This window comes from Apaloderma vittatum, unplaced genomic scaffold (assembly GCF_000703405.1).
Source record: "Apaloderma vittatum isolate BGI_N311 unplaced genomic scaffold, ASM70340v1 scaffold12065, whole genome shotgun sequence".
In the NCBI taxonomy this organism is placed as follows: domain Eukaryota; kingdom Metazoa; phylum Chordata; class Aves; order Trogoniformes; family Trogonidae; genus Apaloderma; species Apaloderma vittatum.
In genome coordinates this window covers 14,967-42,364 of record NW_009717712.1, presented here as the reverse complement: position 1 = coordinate 42,364, position 27,398 = coordinate 14,967, and the positions used below count along the sequence as shown (strand labels likewise).

General features: G+C 38.5%; 1 protein-coding gene across 1 annotated transcript in view; it reads right to left on the bottom strand.

Moving 5' to 3' along the window:
• PEPD (peptidase D) overlaps positions 1-27,398 on the bottom strand; it is a gene marked incomplete at its 5' end in the record, with an annotated part of 127,816 nt that overhangs the window by 87,991 nt on the left and 12,427 nt on the right. Inside the window, 6 exons of the mRNA XM_009870010.1 lie at positions 6,082-6,128; positions 7,559-7,634; positions 13,906-13,950; positions 20,108-20,169; positions 21,810-21,857; positions 22,645-22,708. Of these exons, the coding sequence (XP_009868312.1) occupies positions 6,082-6,128; positions 7,559-7,634; positions 13,906-13,950; positions 20,108-20,169; positions 21,810-21,857; positions 22,645-22,708 (342 nt within the window). The remainder of the gene's footprint in view (positions 1-6,081; positions 6,129-7,558; positions 7,635-13,905; positions 13,951-20,107; positions 20,170-21,809; positions 21,858-22,644; positions 22,709-27,398) is intronic.

Below are 27,398 nucleotides of genomic sequence, written 5' to 3'. Positions count from 1 at the left end.
CCTATCTCTGAGGTTCCACTGCCCCCACGCTCCCCTGCCCAGGAGGTTTCTGCCCCACATACTTCTCAGCTGGAGAGAAGGGGAGAGCAGGACAACCAGAAACAGGTACATGTTTGCCAGAGCTGGGGCAGCTGGAACCTCTCGAAATGGATTTACTAGAGAAACATTTCTATAACAGCTGAGTTGCTGAGACGGAAGGTCTCCGCGTCCAGGAGGCAATCCTCATGCCCACTTCCGCTGATCGAGTGTGTGCACATATGCATTTGTGCCTCTGTGGCACAGAGGAGGAACAATGCTCAGGGGGTTTCTTAACCAATTTTTATATTCAAATTTATTTTAAGATTATTTACAACATTAATTCAGGCGGATTAGGAAATCAGGGGAGACAGCTAATTCAGAACATCAAAGGACGAGCTGTACCTGAAGGAAGGCAGGCAGAAGGGGCAGGGCTGCAGGAAGTATCTGAATCCAGTTGCTCTTCCCAGTAAAGACATCACATCAGACTTTCCTCTGGGCTTGGACACCTGAGATCCAGTGGCTCACCTCAACCTAAGCAGCTACCCAGCACGTGCTGTCAGAGCTGCACTATGCTGTCTACCTGGGCCCAGACCACTGCAGGTCATTTCGTACCATCGTTTTCGGGAAGTTTTGGGTGACGCCATGCTGCTCCCCAGGCCCAAGTAAGAAACCACCAGCTCCGCCAGTCGCTTCCCCGCCAGCCCCAGTCCGATCGATCCCTGTTGAACTGATCTCCTGGGCTGCTGTATGGTGTGCACATTTTGTTAAAATCAGAAATTGCTGCCGATCCGTTTCTTCCTTTGACCCTTCTACTAGAACTAGATATAAAGGCAAATAAATAAACTTGGGCACAGGATTGTCTTAGTGCCAAAACCCTGCCCCGACAGCAGGCAGGCATGTACATCAGTCCTGTCACACAGGCATGCAGGAACAAAGGAAAAATGAGTGGATGATTCGGGTTTTTTTAAACATGGGGAAAAGCTGCTCTCCTCCTCTCTTTCAGATGTTTTTAAAGTATTTTAAAGTTTTAAATCCAGCCTTTGGATAGCTGCAACCTACATTTAAAAAACTATCACCTCTAACTGTGGCACAGCTTTGGGAAACAAGGCAGTCAAGACATTTTCAGGCTATACAATGCTATCAACTGTTTAAAAAAAAAAAAGAGAAAAGAAAATCACATTTCAGTAACTGAGCACACTGACATGCTGCTTGAGATTAATGGAGTGCTGGTCTCCTGTCTGATAAAAATAAATCCTATACACAAATACCAGTGAGGGTCACGGCTCAATTCAACACCACTGCCATGTCAAAAAGCAACTGTGGAGAATTCACCCGTGTATTTTTGTCAGCTGCAATGGGCATTCTTGTTTACTATCCACACACACTTACATGAAGGACTTAGAAAGGCTATGCTTGAGTTGAAATTCTAAATACAAAAACTAGATCATGAATAAAATAGAAATATTTTTAATTTGCTGCAAAAGTCAGAGACTTTCTCAAAGACACTCAAAGAGCAAAATCTATCAGGAGATGGTAAGTGGCAAATCCTGATTAGCTAAAATAATCAGCATTTCACTAAAAGGAAATACCCAAAGGAAAATAAAATTATTCTGGCTATTTTCTTTTTCCTAGCGTAATAACATGTATGTTTTATTTCCAGTTTGTTCCACTGGAGCAGAGGAGAGAGAGATAAATGAAAGATGAGAGCCATAATCCACAAGAGCACTCTCAGACTTCCACAGATAGTGAAATTTAACATTGACAGATATGACAGCAACTCATCTCAGAGTCTTAAGTTCTGCTTTGGAATCAGGGACAGCACTAAAAAGAATAGGGATAAGGAACTCGGATCAGCTCTGGCTAGTAAAAGAGGCAAGGTGTAAAAATAGTCTGTAAGCATAGTAAGCAAAAAAGGAAAAACCTCTGTAGCTGCCTTCTTGCCATTTTTTTCTGGAAATTGTTGATGTTACAGCAGAGCAGAGTTTAAATTTAGTATTACTGCAAAATCCCCACAATTACTTGTATGGCTGTACAGATCTAAGAGATGTATGGAGGGGGCTTCTGCACAGCTGGGCAACCAGCTCGACCTGCCTGGCACAGGCTCTGAACAAACTCCAGCTCGCCCCTCTACAAGCACATCTGAGGAATCAGTGTCAGGCCCAGGAAACCCTCCGGCTGCCTGGGGGTAACCAGCTCCTGCGAGGCCCTGTGGCACATACACTGCCCTCCACCGCTTGTTCCAGCCTTAGCACTGAAACATTTAAAGTTGTAAGGAAGAGATGCAGGCAAACCTTATAGAGGGGAAAGCAGACAGGCGGAGATGAAGAGGCTTTGTCTGCAAGCTGATAATAAGAACCAACAATAAAACCAGTGCCTAAGCAGTGCCCAAGAGCTATAGGATCACACAGACTCTAAGCAAGTCAGTCAGATTCTTCTTACTTTGCTGCTTTTACTGCTGGAAACAACACACTAAGTGCCGTTACCTACCTCTGACCCTGCATGTCACAGCACCCACCCTTTACATCCACTGATTGCTTCTCTGCTTTAAAATAGCCAAGTTCTTGGACTCTGGAATCACAGTTATTTGCATGGCAGCACTGCGGCGCTCCTGTGCTCAGCAGCCGCAGAGGGTTCCGAGACAGTCACATAAATCAGGGAGATCTTGGACAAGGCAATGAGTGTTCAGGTCTGGCCCAACGCTGCCCAGCATCATCAAGGGAATGACAACTTCAGGATAATTTAATTAATTCAGGTTTGTGCCCACACTCCTATCATAGGGCCTTCAGTGCCCTTAAGAACAAGATAAACTGCCACAAAGGCAGATAATGCACACAGTGGCTACAGGTCCAACACCACTTAGGGAGAAAGTTGCTCTTCTGTTGCCACAGCACACACTTTCATACCATTCCCACATCAACTCAGCAACTCCAATTTGCCATCCCAATATCAAAATTGTTCTCTTCAATCAACAAAAAACAGGAACAAAGGAGAAAACGCACAGAAAATTCAAAACTTCATCCAGTAAATGCAATGCAACAGTAGAAATTGCTAAGCACTATTTAGAGAAGGTATCTGACAGATATTTAGAGCATCCTGAAACCAACGATTGTAGGTCTTAATTAGTACTTTCACTGTGTATGTACACATCCCTATATATATACACATAAAATATTTTTGTTTATATATACACACTTGAAATAACTTAGCTGCTATCACAAATTTTTTTCACATCCTTCTCAAGCTGAAGAGACTCCTTTTATCATTTTGTTGTGTTTTAACAATATATTCACTACAGAGCACTTTCCTAATTAAGTCTTTAATTAAAGAAGATTAATTAAACATGAGATAAGCACAAATACTAAATAAACTACTTCAGAGAAAATCCAGAATCTGACCTACCAAAATGACTTTATATGCAATTACACATGCTGTGAATTACTGTTTGTAGATAATTGCCTTGGCTGTCCCCTTAAAGTCAACTAACCACATATTAAAGTTAAATAACATCAAACCAAAAAAAGAAGTCAGGCCTGACTGGACCTGCAGTTAAATGCATTCAATTTTTGTATATCTCAGCATTAACACATTACTGGTTCAAAATCGTTTACCAGTGGTAAGAATACTTCCAGCATATTTTTGAAGCTAGCTTTCAATCCTCAGAATAAAAGACACTCTCTTATCTAGAGACTTCTCCATAATTTACTTATTTCCTTCAAATTACTTCTAAGAGAATAAGCCCAATCCTAGGAATAGAATTAGCTTTGTTGACTTAGATACATTTCCTAAAATATTTTAACATATTCTTGCTGTATTACAAGTTAGAAGTGAAATGACTCATTTTTTGTAGGAAGGCTTCTTGACCGACTGAACAAAGAAAAGGCAACACGTAGGTCCTTCATGTAGTAATGGAAAATTTTAATTGCTTTTGGGATCTCTCACGCTATTCTTCCTAGCAGACAGGGTCAGATCAGCTTTATACCCCCAAAAGACATACTACACTCCACCACGTCAAAGAATGAAGTAAAGCAACATGGAAAGAGGTTTGCTCGTCACATTTCAAGAGATATCTATATTAAATTCAAAAATTCTCAACTTCACAGCCATCAGTGGGAACTGCAAATGCACCTGGGGAACAGGGCCACACCAGTCAGAAAGCTTTCACAAAGGGAGTGGAAGCCCTAGAAACATCAGAGAATTAAAAACTTCATTAACTTTAAATCGATCTCCTAAATACAAGAGTGAATACTTCTGATAAATCTATACAGATGAAGAATACATTCTCTGTACTCTTGGATTTCAGATGCACCAAAGCTGACTATTTTTGGATGTTACCTACTTTTAGGTCTTTGAAAGTTCCCTTCATACGCTACATTAATGCATTTATCTGCACACAGAGTCAAGATTTCCTAGACTGTTTCTTAATTTCGTCTACATTTCAAATACACGTTACTTCCCAGAAAGGTGAGGAAACAACACGTTTACATTTTTAGGACCCTTTTCCCTACTTAGTAATGGAACAGCAACTGAAGTTCTAATTATAGCCTCTGAGGTAGTCTGCCAAGACCTCTTTCATTAGTGAAATAACCTCAAACCCTTTCAAGAAGTGTAATCTATCAAGACGTAAGAACAGAAGGCAATTTTAAGTAGGTTTAACAGACAGTTGCCTAATTTTTTAATTTTTTTTTTAATTGAAAGATACAAATAATCTTTTCAAAAGGTTGCTGTGTAGAGAAGAAGGTAGCCAGAGAAGAATGAAAGTCCTGGAGCGAAAATGTAACATAACTCATAGACTTACAGAAAATTGTGTGTATATATAATACATATATATATATGTCTGTATATATATATATGTATGTATATATTTGTTGCATGACATTTAATCAAACTGCCAGGATCATGACATTTATAAGAACTTGAGAACAAACTCTGCCCTAGGGAAACTTTTGATTACTATTGGCTTCCAGAGGCAAAATTCCACTATCAGTATGTATAGCGTGGGCAGTGAGTAAACCAAACACAAACACAAGTTCACTAATAAAGTTAACGGGGGAATGTACACAACAAATGTTTTCCCCTGTCACCTGGTGATGTAACTGGAATTTGAAGCACAAATTACAGGCAGGAGTCTATCAAGACTGCAGAAATTTAAACTGCTTAAAAGCAACAGTAGTTTCTCCATATTGTATACGTTCTAAGGGTATTATTTGACCTTTGAGCTACACTGAAATCCTGATGACAAACACCTAACTTTCCCCTCACTGGGTGCTGAATTTAGCCTGTTTACTAACGTTAGAGAAATTACTGCCAAGAAACAGTTAATAACTGAGACCTGACTGCCATCTTCTATTTCTTCGTTACATAGATACTTTGAAAATTGAAAATATTGTGTAAGTGCTTTATAAGACAGGCTGCTGATGATCTAATGTAAATACTGACTTTAAAGAGGAGGCAATGTTTTCCTTGTATCTAGACGCCTCACTATCGTATCAGAGCGACCAATCCTTTTATATGCCTGTACAGCATGTCTTCTTCAACATAAGAGATATGTGCTGTATTCGTGAGTTCTTAACAGCTGTAGTAACATCCACTACGTTTGTGAGATGAGCTCCTTGTACAGGCTAAGTACCGGTAATGCTGACTTGTAATTGCAGGCAAAATGTAATTGAACATAGCCTTTTATAAGGCTCTTAAACACTCATACATGCAGTCTTCTAGGCATAACAAGCATAAGGGCAATGTTTATCCGTAAACATGGTTTTATTGGATAGCTTCAAACAATAACAACAGCTATTTCAAAAGCTTCTGTAAATTACTAAAACTCCAGGAAGAGACTTATGTCACACTACACCATCACCAAAAAAATAATGAACCATCATCAAACGCATGTTTGAAACTGATGAAGTACCACCTCAAAATAATAAAATAATGCTTCCAATAGTCTTCACAGAGCAACAAGCTCTCAGTCTCAATTCAATCAATGGTACTACTTGGCCTCAGTTCTTGCTTCTACCCCTACTAGAGAGACTTCTTCCTTTTTATTACAATTATTGAAAGAACTCTTACCTCTCCATCTCGTATTCTTTCATTCCCACTTTTACTGCCTTCATCACCTGTAAGACACACATTAACATGAGACATTCAGAGCAGGCAGGAATCTCATATTTATAAATTTATGGCTAATGACTGAGTATCTCCAGAGGAACCTATATTACAAAAATATCATCTGTACTTCATTTAAACTTACACCAGTAGATGCATTTTAAAACTACATTAAAAATCAAACTAATTTTAATCTTTAGAAAGGCCTGCAGTCTCCAGTCATAAAACAAGTTTAATTGCCAAACCACTATATCGTAAGAAGTGCAGCTCATCAAAATACCAATGTTTAATTCTGAAAGCTCCAGTGAACTTGGCAGCAAGTCCTTTTGTTTTACTTTTACAAAACACAAGCAAAACAAAGCTGTGAACTGAAATATACTACAACGGGAAATTCTCTTTTATACTCTGCAGTATGAATCGACAGAAAACTACTAGAGTTTTACAACCCCTAAGTCTGACTTTTGTTCTCAGATTTGCTGAGAATGTGTGCTGGTTTTATTCCTTTGGCTGTTTCAGTACTATAAAAGTTCTAGGCAGTTGCTCTATGGAAGAAATGCTCTCAGATGTGAGATTATTCAAGGATGAAGAAGGACCAAGGAGAATGAATGCAAATGACTGTCCCCAGACGTGTTTTTGAATTTTACAATATTCACTTCACATTAGTTCTACACTTCACAGTTCAGAAATCTGAAGAGCAGGAGCAAAGAAAACACTTGAGTCAGTAACCTCATCAGCTACTTTGACCTGAGCTCCCTCTGGTCGTAGCTCAGAACTCACAGCATCGCGGCATCACTAACTGGAGTACAGGGCTGACAGCCAGGTTAATTTTGTCATCAATACCAGTAAAGCAATATGATTCCGCTGGTGCAGTGCTAGGTCCTACCTGAGTAGCCTTGCTGAGCGCCTGGATTTGTCTTCGCCACGCTGCTGTCAAGAGAACAGCATCCTGAGGCACTGTACTGGGGGACATACCCAACTCTGAGGGGCAACCTATGGAATCCTTGCACTATCCTCCATTGTGCATGGAAACACTCCTTCAGTTTGTAAGGATCTGGAGAGAGTAACCTGCTAGGTGAACTTTTCAGACCTGCACGTGCTGACACGGGCCAGAATAACAATCACCTTGATCTCTTCTTTCTCCATCACTACACAAGTACTTGTGCACACAGGATAGGTGGATTGCAAGCAGGTCACCTTCTGCTGAGGCTCCAGCTCTTGCTCAAAACCACACTTCATTTCTCACACATCACAAATGCACCAGCGAGTTCAAGGACAATGCAAGGTACATTACTGGGCTATGATCGGAGGGATATTATCCTCTTATTTCTACCCAGCCTTTCCATTATTTTATTACTGAGCAATTCAGGGGTTGCTGGGAACATTTTCTGAGTACCACTGCTACACTAAGAGCAAAAATTATTAACAGTAAAGGATCTATTACCTCTTTATGAGCTTCACTGGAGATTTTATTGGTGTAGCGCAGAACTTCCAACTCCATGTCTGTCTTAATCACACGACTTAAAAGTAGAACAGATAGTGGGTTAGGTTGCAACTTCACAACTAAAGAACATGAAACAAAAAAAACCCTCTGAAAATAATATGCATCATCTATGGTAAAATTATATCAAGTACACCTCAAGAGCGAAGAGCAAGCATTTCAAACATCAGTTTGCATTATTTTAATACCAAATGCAATTCTGCATTTCTCATGGTTTAAACACTTTTCCAAACAGAATATTTGTACAAGCACACTTGATTTACCTTTCAAACACAATATGAACTAGTTTACATGACATTCCCAGAGTTCCAGAACTCCTATTCAGCACAATCTCAACTCCCACCTATTTGCAATAGCTCAAAAGGCATGGAGGCCAGGAGGGTGTGAAGAAACGCTTTTTCTGTTTGCTATTAAAAAAAAATCAAATCACGAAATTCAGAAATTACAGTAACATTAATTACAGCCACAATGTCCATTCTCTTTCATGTGCTTCTGGAAGAAAAAAGTCAAACCAAATAAACCCCTCAAAACCCCATCCTGTTCCTCATGCCTTATGAAATACTGGATTTGTGTCTATTTATGAGCCTTGATACTCTGTTCTGAACTCATCTCAAAAATTTACCATTTAACTCTGACCTACATACCCTGCTTTCTACCATGTATTTCAAATAAAAGCCACTATTAAGTGTGACATGGACAGGGAAGCAAAGATAGTTCTATACTTTGTATTAAAAATTAGCTACTTTTTCCACTGCTACACATACTGGTTTCCTAATATTTCTCATGCCCATCAAGGAGGTAGCCACGAAGTACATACTTATTGTTTACAAAGAACAAAACTATATCTATTGAATTGCATGAAAATATTTAAATTGTATTTTCCAGCTCCAGCGCTTGCAGCAGTTAGGGAGTACTATAACTGTTACATTTTGAAACTGCTACTAAGACACCTCTTTTTTATTATAACATGCTCCTACTCACTCTGCTGTAGAAAACTATTTACTGTATTTCTGCTCCTGTAGCTTGTTTTAATGAGTCCAGAAACAGGTTTCTCAGCCATCAGCGCCTCTGATGTGTTATAAGAGCATTTCCCACAGATAGCAACTGCATCACTATGCAGCACAGCCACCCCTCTTCAAACACAACTTTTATGGCGAAAGTAGAGGTACTTTTGTAAAAACGCTGGTTATCAATCAAAACGTTCTTACAAATAGAAACACTGTAGAGGAGAATGGATTGACATTTTTAGCCAATTGGAATGTGACACAAAATAATCATTATGCACAATGAGAATGAGAAGTGCAAGGTTTTAAAATGCAGTGAGGTGAAAAAATTACACTGGGATGGTATAATCTGCTCACCATGGGTGAAGAAACAAACTTTTGCTTCTGCCTTTCAGCCAAGACATATCGAACAGTAGCTCAAATATATTCATATTAGAATGAGGTAGCAAAAGCCTATAGCTATTTTTTTTTAAATCCTGTTCTTCGGAAGACTGCATGTGCTAGCAGGGTAATTTAATACTTGTTTGATGTGCCTTTATATTACTTTCAATATACAGTACATATCTCTGATCTGCAAGTGCCTGAAAAATAGGCTGTTTCGTAATTCAGTTGTCTAATCTCTTTACTGGGATCTGCTGGTAATACAAGTTAGTAACTGTGCAACGGCAAGTGCAAACAGTATTAGAACCTATTTTACTTGATTATGTCCTAAGGGTCAAGGTATTTACTTTAGATCGCAAGTTTTCAGGTATCAGTTTTGCACATAGAAATTCACACTTAGTCTCAGACAGACTTCTTATGCAATGCATCACCGTGATTTGCACAAGGTCAAGCACTGAAACATTTTATATAAAACGTTTAGTTATTCTGAGATCAACAAAATCCACTACCCAACCTTTGGTAGGGAAGAGAGGGAGGATGTACGATTGTGCAGGGAACACAAACTTCGCCCTCCCCTAGATACTGAAACCAAACAGTCACTGAGCTGCTATGATGTCTGCAGTGGCGCTGCTGATGGAGTTCCCACCAGCATATCAGGGTAGTAGAAGGGCAAGTATTTCACCCCCTACTCACTGTTTTGATGGCATAAAAAGCAACACTCTTCCAAGTCAAGTTTAAAGTATTGCTAGTCGAGCACAGTGGTTAGCATAGGAGGGTGGTCTTGCAGGTGATGAGTGCTCATAGTTCTCATGGTGGTTTCCCCTATTTCCAAGATAAGGCTAGAAACAAAGTCCCACCTTTGTTCAAATGCAAACTTCAGTGTTCTATTAAAAACAGCTCTTGGACCAGTTACACACTCATTAATATTTTAACTGGAGCAAATAATTCCCAGGCTGCAGCTAATACAATTGCAAAAACATACAGAGTCAGCATGTAACACAGTTCTAAGATGAACAGGAGAGCCACTCAATGCAATCAAGTTAAAATAGAAACGCAAGTCTTCTACTATCTACAGGATTACTTCTACAGGATTAGCCTGTATTATTTTCTTTTCATTTTACCAGTGTAAAAGCATTTCTTCTTCCTTCATCGAATTTTACATACACTTTTTGCTTTTATTTGCACTTGCCACATGAGCAAGTGGTCTCTTCCATGCATGTCCGTCATTCAACAGAAGAAAGAAGCTTTAATTAAAACAAGTATCATTTTAGTCCTGAGATTAATTTTGGGCATTTTAAGTGGCTAGATACCAAATTGCATGCACAACCTTTTTTCCATTAGTCAAGTGATCAGGAGCATATAAAATCTGAGGCAATTATGAGGCTGAAACTTGTATAACTCAACTACATTTTCCTAAACCACTGCTTTCCTCAAAGATACACAATTGCCTTCTCTACATGTATTCACCATTCTGGATCACACCACCAGAAGTATTTGTTCCCAGTTATCAACTCCATGTTTACCAGCTGACTTGTTCTGTTGATTTTAGTACACGTGTGCAAGCTTCATGGCTGTTTTCTGAGACACAAGTGGAAAACACCTGGGTACGCCCACTCCTCCTTGCCGTGCAGCAAACACTATTTTTATAGACCACCTAGGAAGTACAGATGCTGTCGACGCAGATACACTGCAGTCCTGCCTTGTCTTCAACCTTTTTCACCTGTGCTGTTACCTTTCCACATTTTATTTATATATATTTCTCTACCATCGTTGACATATTTATGCCCTTCTACAAGCTTTCATAGAAAAACTTGCTAAATGAATTAGCATCAAAGCCAGTAAACATAATAATCATAGAATCACAGAATGGCTTATGTTGGAAGGGTGGGAGTTCCATCTTGAAACAGTTCAAAAAGATGTTACAAGATTTACAACACAAAAAAATCTCTCAACATACAAAAAGCTTTAAGACATTAACAATACGGATCACAATTACAGCTTTCCCTTAAAGTAACACAAAATACAGACTATATGAAATCTTGCCCACATAATTATCAAATCCCATTTTCACAGATGTTACAAGAAAATGCAGTACATACAGGCATAAAACGAGCTGTACATTGGTAAACATTTATCTTCTACCACCATGCAATTATGATAGACATTGGTATACTAAAGTAACAAAAGGCCATTTTGCTAAATGCTAGTGTAGAAAAATTTCCTTCTGATTACTAGGGAGATAATTTGGACAAGTTTAGAGTCTGTCTTCTGTTAGATGACATTTTCCCTTCAAAATAGTGAAATCAATACTTGGCATATACATTCAGCATCTGAAATAGGAGCCTTGAAATTTAAAACAAGTGTCATGTTTGGAAACACATTCACTCTAAAAAAAAAAAGAGAAAACACTTTGCAAACTGCTGAAATGCAGTTTAAGGTCAAATTCTTATATGTTTTATCTTCAGGTTTCATAGCAAGTTAGAAAATGTTGCTCTCTTGAAAAAGGATGAGTAAGCAAGGCAGGCAACACTCTTAATCACAAAATCTTTGTCCATTGTCAGTATTGAATCATTTTCTCTGCATTTTATTAGAAGACTGTATAATACTAGAGTTGTCTTTTGTAGCTCGCAGTTCTCCCTGCGTGGTTCACAAAGCTGAGCCAATTCACCTCTTGCTGGCAGCTTTGACAGCATGGTATAGATCAGAGTTCTTCTGACAAGTATCATGTAAAACAGAGTAGTTCAGAAGTTGCTGAATTTGGAATTATATGCATCCATGCAAGCATATGATTCAAATGAAGCAAGTACCTACTCTAGAATAAAATCCACCCAAAATTCATCCTCCTAAAAGAAAAATATTCTTAATTCTAAAAATATAATTGTTTTCCAATTAAAGTTTCTTGGGCAGTAACTTGACATTCCAAGGAATTCTCTAAGAAATTTTAATACACCCATCATACATACATTGATTTCACCAGACACTTAAATCCTAGCAACAGTTTTTAACACACTTATGACTTAAAATCAAACCTGTCAAACTCAATAAAACCTTTGAACACCCTTTTGAATGAAAATCTGAACTTCGGCTTCATGTAGAACTCCCTTCCCTGGAAAGCCAAGTGCAGGGAAGGTGCACACCAAGCATCTCTCCGCGTGAGATTGCAGGGAGGAAAGTATCAGAACTCCAGACCAGCACTCAGAATTCACAGAAGAGATACTCCCTCCACCAAAACGAACAGCTCCAAGTACTGCCTTTTACTGCCTCATGCTCCATCTATCTCAGTACAACCACAGGGCACGGACCTCACCTTTATCCATTCCTGAGCTTCCTGAAGAAGATTTAACCCTCCATTTCCCCAAGCGACAGAGGAGAAAAGCTTAGCAGGTGACACCTCTGTAAGGTAAGTGGAACCAGAACGAAAGCTAATTTGGGAACAAGCTTGTAGTCCTAATCCAAAGTCTCCTGCAGCTAAAATTGTCATCTCTTTGCCTGTAGTGCTGCTTTGTCTACAGATCAAAGCTTGGGAGCTTTGAACATCCCCGTTCTTGCTCCTTGACACCTGTGCCTCTGAAAAGTACATTCCTACACACTGATTTCTGGACTTTGCACCTCAAAGGCTGCACCCACCAACTTGGAAATTCAGAAACCAATTCTATGTGGTAACTTCTGTGTTTTGGAAAATAAAGGGTCCAAATTCTAGAATGACAGAATAGACAACATGTAAAACCAGGTACCCTGAGCCCTTGGTGTTACAAAGCACTCACATTCCCCCTTACACTCATCAGCAGTTTCTGCAAGCAATGAGTCCCACTTCTACACATCTCCAGGTTCATTCACAACTCAGTGATGCAACGACAGCTAAGCAAGGCTTCCTCACTTCCCGCTTTCCTTTTACAACTTCGTGTTATGCCAAGTAACGAAAAACAGTTGTTAACAACAGGAATATGACCTATTAAATGTCTACACGTCCTGAAACGACATTGATGTTCAAAAAAACCATTTCCACAGTTTTCAAGGTGGCAATTAGATGCACATGAAGACAGGAGAAGATTGTTCTCAGCATATGTGCTAATAATAAACATTAAAAAGAATAATTTGTAGTAGCATGTAATACAATAAGCTACAAAAGGGGTAGCCAGACTACACACTTTCCTGTTTGTATTTTAAGATTTCAAGTTTATGTGTTTTAAAGTAAGGATTTGCTTTGCTTCCTCGTTTCTAGATTAATACACTGAAAAAGCTCAGATAAAAGCCCAATTCATTAACAAAAATCCACTATGCTGTTTCTTCAGTTAATTTTCTAAATGGAAAACCAGAAAGTCCTACTTATGGAGCAATCCTGAGGATAAAGTCAGCAATGTGGACCAAGAGGAAAACTGATAAAACGCAGCAGATTTGCAATTTACTAATACACTGAGTCACACACTCTAACTTTGTCTATTCAAGATAGGCTGCAGCAGAATTTCCCTAGAATTACAAAGTATAGTTAAATGAATAATAATTTGACAAAATTAATACTGTTAAAAACATACTGGAGAAGTAATAACACCTTATTAAACACTACCTGTTCAGACACAATTTTCATCTACCTTTGATTTTCGTTATTAGAATATGAATCATCCTCGGTTCTTTTTCTATTCATACAAATTCACGTTTACACAAATGTGACTTAACTCCTAACATATTCTATAAATATGTATATTCAGACACAGTTGCATTAAAAAAAAAAGTTACATTCTTCACTTTTCAATACTTTATTTCCACCCTGTAACATGAAATCAGCTTAAAATTAAAATGCATATAGTAAAGCTGAAGGTTTCTGGTGACAAAATTCCTCTGAAGTGATGGCACAGACGACAAGCACATTCAACAGTACTCAAAGAGAAAGATTCTTATGCTACTCACCATTCTGCAATTTCAGGATGAAGAATTTTGTTGTTCACATTAAATCTAGAAAAAAACCCCAAAATATAAAGATTAAAAACCAGCCAGACGCACAGAGATTATATATTTACTTTTTTTGTTCTTTTTTTTTGAATTGTCTTCTCTGTGGATGTGAAAACCTGTGAAAGCAAATGCAAATATTATATTGGAATTCAGTACAGATCCCTGTGAGGAGAATATACACGTTCATCTTCACTGTGCAAGTATTTAATTGTGAAACATGAGACTAAATCAGATACATAATTTTAAGAATGTGCAGAAACTGGAGAAAGGGTATGTTCAAGACATGTTTATTAAACTTCTTTTAACAAAGACAAAATGTGAAGCTGCTCAGAGGACTATGGAAAGTCTGAAATCTCTCCTTGTCTTTTCCAATCTAAAGAAGAGGCAAAGCGAAAGCTTCCATCTCACCTTGGCCTCAAACAAATACTTCTCTGTTTATTTTCTACATTAGCAATTCATGTATTCTTGGAACTATTTTGAGGTTCTCTAAACAATAACATTACAGTAGCCAATAGAGTAAGAAGTTGAGTAATTAAGTGGAAGACAAATGGATTTTCAGGCATTGTTCAAGGTTTTTTGCTTGCAATTTAAATGCCTAAGGAGCTTTCTGCATTACAGATATTTTTGTCTGACTCAGGGCTGTTGGCTTAAGTTAGGGCATTTAAGAGAATTTAAATGCTCCAAGGCTCCCGACAGATCTTCAGAAGATTGTTACACAGCAACAATTCATCCTCCCACATTTCTGAAGGAAAAATTAAATTATTCCAGGTTATTAACCATTCTTTATACCTCAGAAGGGACCAACAAAAGCACAAATCCAATTAATAAAATTATTTAGAAGTCACTTTTAATTGTACCAGGGTCTTCCTGCAACGTCAGATTGCAGAAAACAAACCCCTGTGTTTCTCTATTTCAAAACCTTACGCTCATAAACTTATAAAATTCTAACAAGGTGAAGGTTAATAGCTTTGTGTTCCCACTCCAAGACAGAAAAGAACTTATCGCAACATCCAGCAAGTACAACTTGTATGGTATTCAGTATACTGGGTATTAATTAGAAGCAACACAATACAAAAAACCAGAAGTTACAGAACAATGTGTCATTATAGAATGAAGGTGGTCACTTGGAAAAAAGAAAGTCTTGTAAAATTAGGGAAAAGGGGCACTTTTTCAATTTGATCGCCATCCCAACAAGTATTACCTATCTACACCAGTGGAGAAATAATTCTGGAATGCAAGAGCCAGTTAAACACAAATTTATACAAAAGAAAATATACAAATTACACAGTAAAATCAATTTGTGAAAATTTTAAAAAGCCACAAAAGCGTGAGCTTTTTTGACACCACCACAGAAAAACAAGGCACAGAATTCAGCTGCAACAACAAACACAAGGCCTTTCAAAAATTGTCATCAGTACGTCAGGCAGAGAACAAATCAACGAAGGCAAGTGCAAGGAGACACTGCAGCACCGCACAAAGTTCCAACGCCAGCTCTATGCAAATAAGACAAGTATAAACTACAGTTATTATGAAAAAGCAAAACAAAATAAAGGGCAGGCAAGGGCAGGTGCAGAAGGCAGCTGACTTAGATCCTGAATATTCACATTTCTTCTCTCAAGAACCTGACATGCTCACTTTAACCACAAGCACGAATGGGTGAAACTGAAAGCAAATCAAATGAGCCAAACAGGAACCTCACAAGAGAAGACTCTCTTTCATCTGAGCATCAAAAAAAAAAAAAAAAGGAAAAAATTACACACGAGTATAGGCTTATAATATGTCAAATCATGTTCTTTTCTAAAAGCAATTTCAGCCGAGAGATGTACCATCTCTGTCACAGTCCCTGGATTTTACCCTTCTGGCCCCAAAAGCTCTTCTTGCATTGTATTTTTTCTGCCAGAAATCCAAGTTTTACTTACTGTCTGGAATCATCTACTATGTGGCAGCTCCTCGAAATTCTAGTTGCTTTCAATTGGGGAAGCTAATTAAACATACAGAAAGGCAAAAGGACTGAATCGAGAGGGTGCTGGGAGGAGCTGGAGGAGAGGCAGGAGGTCATCAGCTGAACGGCAGTTTGACCTCTCACCTGAAAACACAAGACTTTCTGATATAACATCAAATATAAAACAAGATCTTAGACCTCCAGAACACAGCACCAATTCAGATTTGGAAGAGAATCTGATCTATTGTTTGTAGCTTCTTCAAGGAAGCCAACAATGAAGGATTGAACTATCTCAACTCTGCTTATTTTGAGATATCTGTGAGCCCTGTGCAAGTGGCCACAGGGATGGCCCTTCAGGACTGCTAGACTTCTAAAGATACTGACTCAAATTATGCTTCACTTTAGTTACCAACAAGCTAAACAAACCACATCCTAAAAGTTAACTGGTTAATAACAAGCTTGAGGGGAAGAGCTTGTCATCACTAACAGAAATAAAGGAATGGTGTTTAATTCCCATAATCTGTGCACAAAGTACTAAATAAAAATCACCCTACCTTATCCTCCCAGGAAAATTTTGATTCTGTTAGAGAACAAACAACTTATTCTTGAAAAACATGTCCTGCCCTAATGTTAAAAGGATCATGCAGAGCAACCCAATTCTACATTTTCCTGCAATTTGCAAATTGACAATACTTAGAGGATGAGGTATGTGGTCTTGCAGAAGAAAGCAAATCGACATTTTGCTACAGTTGCAATCTGTAATGATTAAATGGGAGCATTAATACAACACAGGACTAAGAAATATTCCACTGAAAGGCATGTGCAAATAGATTTCATACTCAGATGTCCTTTAATATGCGAGACAATTTCATTAGTTTAAAAAAAGATAGAAATCTATACCTCCTGTATAACAACACTGTAAAATGAGACCCTTTCTCCTCAATTTCACAAATACACTTTGTGTGTGTATATGGTGATAAAAATCTAAAACATATTCATACACAATGTTAGAATTTTCCACTCTTCTGCAACATGGAGACTCTTTCTGCTATGCAACCGGGAAGAGGCCATTTAGACGGTCTTTGCTGTTGCACCCAAGTGCAGTTCTGGGGGCATAGAATTAACTAAAATATTTTAAATATTAGGTACAATTGCTTGAACTGCCCATCATTCACATCAATCAAGTCTGAGGACAAAAAAAGAAAGCCCAACACTGTGAGCAAAGATTTACTCAACAGTGTTCTAAAGTACATGGCACATTACTGTCTACCCACACAGGTTCAAAGTCCACTTTCTGTATGGTGAATCACATCATCTCAAAGCATTTTACAAGTGCTACATAACATGATTAGATTTTAAAAATTCCTGCACATTTTCCAGTCTGAAAAATGGGACCATTAATTAAAAAAACCCAAACAAACAAAAAAATAAAAAACCAATGGAACTAGCCTTTACTAGCAAACAGAAATACGTATTTCTAGAAAACAAAGCTAGAACTCCTTTAGAAATCAGCCTTCTACACATAAGTCATCTGAAGCAAGTGAGCAAGTCACTCCTATAACAGCTGTCACCAAAGCTGACCTGAGAGGAGTCACCAGGAATGACACTAGCAGACAGTCCAGGTCTCCCACCCCAAGTCCCTGCCCGAGCCTGCTCCCTCCACTGAGCCACAGCACTACCCACTGACTTCCCAACTACCTCCACTCTCCATTTTTACAGATTGCAGCAACATGTTCTTCATTATATAAGTGCTACACATTATCCGACGGAAACCATGAAATAATTCATTATTACGGGCTCTATAATCAGCATAAAATCAAGTTTGACCATTGCTAGCAGAACAAAAAAAACTTAGGAGCGATCTTCGGGGTAAGCACAAAAATAACTCATGACCAGAGCAATCATTTTGTCTCAAATAACTACTTATTGCAGTGGAAAAAATTAATCAAGTAGTTCAGGTAATTACGTTCCAGAAGAAGTTCAAAAGGTTCAAAAAGTAAACCAGAGAAGCAACATCATTAGGGCAACAAAAAAGCAGCTTCTAACGAGAGCAGATGAACAGCCTGCAAAGAGACCACGATTCAGCTTTTACAGGAAATGATATATTATATAGGGGGCCGGTTAGCTCAGTCAGTTGAGCGTAGCGCTAACAACGCTAACGTTGGGGTTTCGATTCCAATTCGGTCCCCATGTGTTGCCTGATCTAGTCGAGAGGTGGCGTCCCTGGCGGCAGGGAGGCTGGATTAAAATGATCTCTAAGGTCCCTTCCAGCTTAGGCCATGATATGATTCTATGATTTCTGTTATTATCCATTGGGGAAAAAAAAATAAAAATGCATGGGTACAGCCAGTCTAGAAGAAAAAAGACAAATGGGAGCAGGAGCAACACGAAAGGGTCCGAGCAAGCAAATACATCTCGGCCACGAAGCCAGAAAACGGAAACAAACAAGAACCCACGAATAAAGCACAGCATCACGGGCCTTGCCATCACAAACAGCCAGGGCAGAGCAAAGGACAGGGAACCCAAGACGGTGCAGGTGGGAGGGAGAAGAGTCTGAAGGAACACATTGCTTGGTATAAACTTGAAATAGTTTTGGTCATCTCAGAAGAAATCAGTACATCTGAAATATATCCATTTCTACAAAGGAAACATTTGATACAGAAGTGGAGAGGCAGGAAAACAGGAATGCTGAAATTTATCACTGGCAGTTTGCAGTAAACAAATAAATATCATTAATCCTTTAAAGTGTTGCAAGAAACATGCTTTTAAAACCTCAAATCAAGTGCTGCATGGCATGGCTTCCTAGCTTAATGTTGACTGGTAACAGAATATGTTACTAATTAAACTCTAGTGTTTAGTGTAATTCAGAGAGAAAAAGGGCTTTTTTGGTATTTTAGACAGACTTTTGTACATCGTTCCCATAAAGAATTACTGCTAGACTTAGTGACCACTGGTATTTCATGCAGAGGTGTCTTAGAAAAACTGGAGGTATTAGTCCACACAGGTTTTGAAGTCCATCTGTACCTGGAGAGCGTGAGACAGCTGAGCAGCTACTTGGTCAAAGCAACAGAACATCATACTGCTGTAACAGCAGAAAGGAGACCAAATATTCATTAAAAAGGGCTTGCTTGGATTCTGGAACACTTTGTATTTAACTCACTGGACAGCAAAAGATCTTTAAACGTCTGCCACCTTCATCCCCAATATCCCTGACAGAATCATTAAGGTTTCATTTAGATTATAGAGGGGAGAAGTAAGTAATTCTGGAATCGGGTTCCACATTTCAGTTCAAATGGCACAGAGAAAAGACAATCCCAGCAGAAAGCGTGCTTTCCAACTATACAAACGAGTGTCCAGACTCGCAGCATATTCTCTGCATTACAATCTTTGCTGCAGAATTCATGTGCTGTTGACAGAGGCGGATGGACAAAAATAACAGTGGGGTGACAAGTATCACCAAAAAAAGTCACCTAACTGAATATAACAAGCTTTTTAGTGGGAGGGGTATTTCTTTTTTGCCATATAGTTGAGCTAAAATGGAAAATTTTCTCATTTTAGGATATCATAAGAGAACATGAAGTTGTATTTCATTCAAAATTGAGGCCATCATCCTCACATCCTAGAGGAGAGTGTAATGTATTTTTATTTACTACGTTTTCAAAACACCACATGCAGGAAGACATTTCCACTCCATCAGTAGCCAAACTTCAGAAAAAGACAAAATCAAGGAACATTAAAACATCATATCTAGGCTGAAAAGTGATCTTGTATCTGTGATGTGACATCTTTTCAGAAGATTGAGCACACCAGAATCCCTAAGACCTACCTTAATACTGTACAAGGAACTCAGTAAGAGAAAGAAGCTACTCTTAAAGATCAGTTTTACTGAAATCTGAAAATCAAATATTCCGATCCCCAAAGTGGAAATGGAGGTAAGGGGAGGGCTCTGATTCTAGATACTTAAAACAAACACAGAGAAAAAGAAATATTGGATGATCTTAGATGCAAAAGAGTCTCCCCAAAAGACACACCACTGTATTTCAAGTCATTAGAAACATGTCAAAGATACATCCATATACGTGGTCTGCCATTCAGCACCCTGTCTTTAGGAAAAAAACATCATTTACCATGAAATATAAAATGAATTCAACGTAACCATGCAGCAATTAACATATATTTATACATATATACAATTAACATGCAACAATTGGCACTTACTGGCTGATTCCCTCAAATGAAGCTTCTTTGGAGACATTTCCGCTATCAGTATTAACACCACGCTGAGGGGGAAAAGATTAAAAGGACCATGATTCTGAGCCAAACACAGGTATTTAAAATTTCAGTCATAGGGAGAACCAGATTGCAGTAAGTCCTTAGGGAAACTTATTTAAAATAAGTTTCCTGAATCACTATAAATAAATTTTAAAAATATACTGTTTGTTCAAATGCAGACCAATATAAGAAATCATTGGTTTCATAGGAGACCAGCACAGAACTTTGGTTAGGATGTGCTGCTTACGAAAGTGGCAAGCTTTGATTTCTAATTCTAGATAGCTAGGAGACTCATTTAATATTAAAGGGCAAGAGAATAACAAATGGGCAAAGTTTTTTCTAATGTAATTTCATTTAAAAATAAGCTATTACAGACTGCCTTGGCAATGCTTACTATTTAAATTTGCATGCTGCTCCCCTACAGCTTTCCATTCAAGCAAGTAGCATAAGCAAGAGTATTTTGGCTGCTATACAGCAGATGAACACTTCTGACGTGTGCCTGGGAAACCCTGCAGAGCAGCGTTACAGTCCTGTATCTGGAATGAGAGCATCGGAGGAGAGGACCAAGTTTCCATTCACCCAGAGGAGAGAGAAGTGCTCATCTCTTCTCTCACTTTTTCATGGCATTGGGACGTATGTGAAAGCATCACAGCTCCATCATCTCAGTCAAAAATTAGATGAAAATTCCTGATTATATCAGGATGCTAGTCAACAACTCTGCGTGCAGAAATGCACAGTAAGAAGCACAAGATGAACAAGTATTCTCTTTCCCACTCATTTCTCTTAAAAAACATTGAAGGAAGGTCGTATTTTACATGCATGTGTGTGCATATACAAATAAAAATGGAAGAAAGACTGAAATCTATTTAGGGCCTCTGTTCTTAATGGATAAAGAAATTGGATCTCATGCTACGTTACTGCTTAAGGAGGGATTTTTCCTTAAGACTTCTGTCTGGTAACTATCATGGGAAACCAAGAAATCCTGGAGCTGCTACTGCATTTGCTGTACAGGAAAGCTCAGAGTCAGCAAAACATTTTGTATATAGATTGGAGACAAGAAATAAGATACTCTTAATAGTGAGAGATTTACAAAACATCTGTCAAGGAAAACAACCGGTGGCAAGGTGACAGGGAAGAAGACACTTGGAGGTTTTACCTCTACTCATTCATCTTTCTTCCAGAGAAATATGCAAGAATCTTTCAAATACTTGACAGGCGTTTGATATCAATCCCTCCCAGAAGTTATTCTTACCAACCCACTCTATGCAGAAAAAGTATTCCCTGAATCCTTGTGGGATACCCACAGAAAGGTCCAAAAATGCTCACGACATTACCAGAGCAGCATAAAAGTAAAAAGGAGTTTGGAGTCATTATCCGTAGGCTGGAAGACAGCACGGTTGACATCAGATAAGCTTGTCATATTTTACCAGAAGATAATGCTTTTGGCAGAGAGAATAGAGACTGGAAGGCCAGAGGTTACAAATCTCAAAGTCATGAAGAGGCCAGAAGACTAGATGACTATAAACAGGTGGCCACAAATTTGGCAAAGATGGAGAAGATAGGGAACGACAGTGCAGAGAAATGCCAAATAGACTGCTCCCCTTCTTGAAGAAAATTAGTAGTTATTCTTTAGAATAATATGACTCACCAAAGTAAGAAGCACAGCAGGTTTCTTTGAAGCCAAGACACTGGATATCTGAAAAGAAGTTTTAGGTTGCTATTATTTTTTTTTTCTTCATCATAAGCCTATTGATACCAATTTCATCAACATTTGCTGTGTAAACGAGCTGCAAAGACAAAACTGCTCTTCTGATGTCTTTCAGATATTGTACTATTACCTGAGACATGCAACAAGAGTCAGTAGATCACAAAACTTTTAGACAGAAGCGCGGTGCTTAAGTTGGCGTCCTTTAAAGACATAAATATGAACTTAAGTCTACTATTATAATTTAGAAGACAGAGGAAATATGAGCCAAAAAAAGCTGTAATGTCAACAGAAATAAGGAACAGGAAACTCTACCCTCAACGCAATACTGCATAGAAACCACACAAGCATAAATATTATGTTACAATGTGCTAATTACTTAGTAATGAATATTGACTGTTATTCTTACTGGGCCATCTTTTACAGACTAATAATTCTAGTAGGCTACTTTAGTATCTTTCAGACATTTACAAACTAAGAACAAAATCAGTGGGCTTGTAGAGAACTGGGCTTTCAAAGAAGCTGCAGGAAGATGGGCACTGAATTACAGATATCTCGAGGCAATGAACAGAAGACAACTTGAAATTAGCTTAATAGCACATTAATAACATTAACAAAAGAAATCATATGGCAGTGAGGTTTAAAACTATCAATTCCACTTTTTCTTTTTCTCCCCATGAAACATCAGAATTACATATGGACTAAAATTAAGCAAAATCACTGCGACATATTGATTTTGTATTCACAGAAAAAATATTAAGACACACAGACAACTCACCTCAGTCACATAGTGTACTTCATCCACAGCGTATTTGTTCTTGAAGAATTCAGGGGGATGAATCCTTTGGAAAACAACAAAAAGAAACACCTGGGTTTAGCTTTGTTGTTATATTTAATAAAGCCACAAAGAAATTACACCCTTTACTATCACAACTGAATCAGATGAGGAATGTTTTAATAATCTTATCCTTGACTCCATTTCTCAAAATAGGGGCTTGCACAGAAAGTTGCTACGGCTACAAAATCAGTGTGCTTTAATCCAGGCCATACTGATATTCAGATTTTATGGTTTCCTTCTGAATTAAAGGGTTTGGTTTTTTCCCATTCAACTTACACAAGACAGTTTAATTAAAGACTTTTGCCATGACCTTTGTATACAACTTTCCAACTCACCAGATGTTGGAAGGATGTGCAAATAGCAGAAGATTGGTTTTCCCTGTGTTATATTCAAAGATTGATCAAAACATTCATTTTCTACCTTGGTAACCCTTCTGATGTGAACACAAAGCAGACTGAGGGCTATTAAGACATGAGCTGTGCTCCCTCTATTCCTCAGGATGACTTCTGGAACAGGCTGCCCAGAGAGGTTGTGGACACTGCCCTATTTCTGGCAGTGTTCAAGGCCAGGTTGGACGGGGCTTTGAGCAACCTGCTCTGGTGGGAGGCGTCTCTGCCTGTGGCAGGGGATTTGGAACCAGATGATCTCTCAGGTCTCTTCCAACCCAAACCATTCGATGATTCTATGACACTAGAGATCTACTCTAACTCAACAACATATGCAATTTTACATGTCCATGTCGAAAATTAAATCACTTGTGTTTTCTCCCAATACACAGCCAGCTTCCATCCTTCCACAGAGTAAAAAAAATAGGAGGAAAAAAATGTGGTTGGAAGAGCAGGAATTTGGAGGATCCTGTGCATTTTGCTTCCCGAGAGAGAGCAGGAGAGCAAGAGGTGTGTGCAGGACCAAACCCTCAGCTGTTTGAACTTCAGACTGCAAGAGCAGAAGACCATAAAGTAGGCTGGGGAGTGAGTGTAACTTCTAACCCTTGCAGTGAGGAACAGCAGAGCTGGTGGTACAAACAACTCAGTATCTTTATGAGGTGCTCCATAACAAAGACATGTGCTGTAGCTGCCCGCAGGACCAGGTGGCTAGAGCCATGATTTACGTCATCTTTCCAGTCTTGTGCACTTGTTTTTCATCTTACGTTCCTTTATGCTCCAAGCAGAACCAGGCTGAGACATTAATGACAACATGAAACCTTTTATGGTGTTCTCAAATAGTAAATCTCAGAGTTTTTAAAAATTTACTTATCTGTGAAAGTACTACTCAAAAGTAATACAAATATATCTCATTACATGTTTCCTTTTGCAGTGTTCCTTTTGTGGACTCTTCCCACTGCTGTTGGAGATCTCAGAGCAATTATTGTTTATCTTCTCTCTCCAGCTAATTTCATGTATAATTAAAAAAATTTAAAAATCACTATACCCTCTTATCCTCCTATACCCTTCATTTTACAGTTTCCTTACCTCTAACTTTTAAACACTTTGTTTCTCCTACAGGCATCTCCTTTTCACCCTGTTCAGTCCTAACATACCAAAGTACTTTAATATTCCAGAAACATCATGAACAGATTTAGCACTTTCCATTTTCGTTCTCTTTTACAGTTTCAACCAATTCACCTGGTATGAGCAGAATCCCAACTGTAAAATCAGCTAATTTATGGCCAACGGTAATTTATGGTAATATATGCTCTTTAGAGCAATACCTCCAAAGAACCATTTACAATTAGCTGCATTGTTTGATTCAAAGAACTGTTTCTTGTAAAGTAAATATTTCTTAAAAGTATGCCCACAAATGTGCTGGGTTTTATTCACTTCATTTAATGCAGCTTAAGTAAGATAAGGTCTGATTTTCCAACACACCAACAAGAAAACTTCTGGCTTTTTATGAGCTTGTTTTCAACTTCTTTTTTTTTTTTTAGTCGCCTCCCATAATTGTGTGGTCTACAGCACACTGCTGCTAATTAAATTTTTTGGTTATGGGTAATATTAATCCATTATTGATTCCATTCCAGCTGTAATCCCTCCAACACCTCTTCTTATGTACACTATCGCTCCTTTGAGGAACAAAAGTAGCTCATCATCCCTTCAAGGTTGAGGATTTTTTCTCTACTTGTAAAAAAGAAAACAGCAGCTTCCCACAACCCTCCGTCCTCTCTCTCAGTTTTTAAACTAGGTCATCTTCCAGACACTTTCAACTCCATCGCACCTAATGACAAGCTGCCACGTTTCCCAGACATGTACCTCTCTGCTGGTCTTGCTCTTGCTACTTCGCTCAGAAGGTGGCAAAACTTTTAGTACGAACTAGAGAGTCAGACTTTTCCACTCCTCTCTGAAGCACTCAGAGATCTGCCTCTCTTCCTCTCTTCAGCCATTTAGCACCTCTGACTAGGTGGTAAAATAAATTCACATACACTTGCCACAAACTCCCATCCCACAAGAGCCAGTTTGAGTGACAAAGCCACCTTTCCCACTGGGAAGATTTCTGCAAAGACTCACCCTACCGCAGAAGCGTACAGATGGAAGGAAAACCCACTCATGTAAGTCCACACTAGAGCGGAAAAATTCTGTGCCGTCGCGTATAGAAGGCAAAACAGAAAGCTCCGGGAGGAGGAGCAAAGATGGTCCTCATTGAGACCTTTCCATATTCTCTCCAGTCTCTTCAATTTTCTTCCCCTCAGTTTAGCAGGGATCTATGAAAGATTACCATGCACCATCACTGTAGTTACTGTAAAAAAAGTACCAGCACAGAATTCCTTAGCAGGTACAGGGCTCAGTGTTCATTTTTATCCAATTTAAATGCAAAACAGCCTAGCATGGACCATCATTGTCACAGGGAACAGTACCTTCCACAGAATGCTCACTGGCATCATGAAAATCAGAAGTTACAATCAGTTATGATAATTACAAGTACATCTGATACTACACAGAGATGAGGAGTACTTATCTCTACAAATGAATCTCAGGCAGGTAGAATAAGTTAATTGGTTACAATTCTGGGGTTTGGCTTTGTCTTTTGTAACACTGCTACGGGCTGCCAGTTTCAAAATTCTGATTAATCACTGCTGAGACCACATGCAGAAAAACCCACAGCAAGTCATAAATTAATTAGAAGGATTACTCAGGTGGAAGATACGATCCTAGGTATTATTGAATGTCTCTCCTTACCTATCAAAAAAAAAAAAACCCACCTTCTGCAAACAGATGTGAACAGAAGCAATGGCCTAATTTTTACAGGCTTTGGGGGTAAAGGCAAAATATGCAAAAATCTTTAGATTCCCTGGCAACACAGATCTGCAAAAACCTACAGAGAATAATGCGCTTCAGCCCCAGAAAGGCTCCATATACTTTGTGTACAGTTTTATAATTCCAGCCAAGAAAATGCCAGTCATAATTTTATTTTATAATAGAAATAAGTAACTGAAAACTCCTGGAACAGGATTGTGCCCAAGTACACATGCTCAAGCGGCTAGGCAAAAATCTGGCATCTCATAGTTTACAGTTATTACAAAGAAAGTGTAATAGTCCAGCACTTCTATTTATTTACAGGAATAGAGTTCCTTTTTTTTTTGTCACCAAAGGATACCTTAAACTAGAGACTGTCTCTAGTTTACCACTTGTAATTCATCTCAATTTCTAGTCCAGTCAAAAAGCTTGAGTTACGTCAGGTTGAACATCAAAGCTGTTTATATTCTGCTGATGCTTCCTACTTCCTTCCATGTTTTCCCACCTCATCTAGTTCACCTACTTGGTTTCTTACTCTCAAGATTTTCATAGCAATTAGGAAACATTAAAGATGGCCTAAACATGTGAGCTGCCTTTTAAAGAGAAGATTCAAATTCTGATACACTGTCTCATTTTAACAGCTAAGGTTTTATTAAAGCATCAAATATTGAAGATTCACCTTTCAGCCATAACAAGCCACAACTGCATAATAAAATTCTACTGAGCTAGCAATGGGAAAAAAGAGGAGGAGCAGCAGCAATACTTTCACTACAAAAATACAGTGGGAAATGTTAAGTCAGTGAAGTACTACCTCACACTAGCTATGCCTTATTTCTCTTATACATCCATCAAACATGAAAACCATCAGCAAAAATAGTAAGGGAGTATAGCAATCAGGAACCTCAGTCAGTTGATCAGCTTAGGGAAAGCTTCTAAGTTTACTCTAAACTTTTCCATCTGGTTTAACTAAATTCACAGTGGTATATGACGGCATGCTTAAAACCCACGATGCTTCACCAATCCACAACCTAATCATGCCAATGCAGATTCTGCCACCAACTTTGACAGACCACGGTATTACAACTGGCTCCCTCTCAATGTGGTCCTTAGAACAGGAATGTAATACTGACTCCTCTGTTATCCATCAGTAAGATGAACAGCTCTGACAGCCCATCTATAAATACAACAAAAAATGTATTTTGAAGCTTTTGTATAGTTGGACACAATTCAAACCTCAATTTTTTTTGCAGTATTTTATTAACCATGTTGTGTTTCCACTTTAAACCAAATAAAAACTTGGTCTCATTGTCTAAAACCATTTTAAAGCTGTTGTTTATTACATTGCACAAGAATTCATAACAGCAAATCTTTAGAGATTTGTACAAATTTGACATTACCGTAAGAATTCCATTAAGCAATGTTTCTTTGTATTCTAAAGGACTCTGGAGCAATAGACTCGTAATA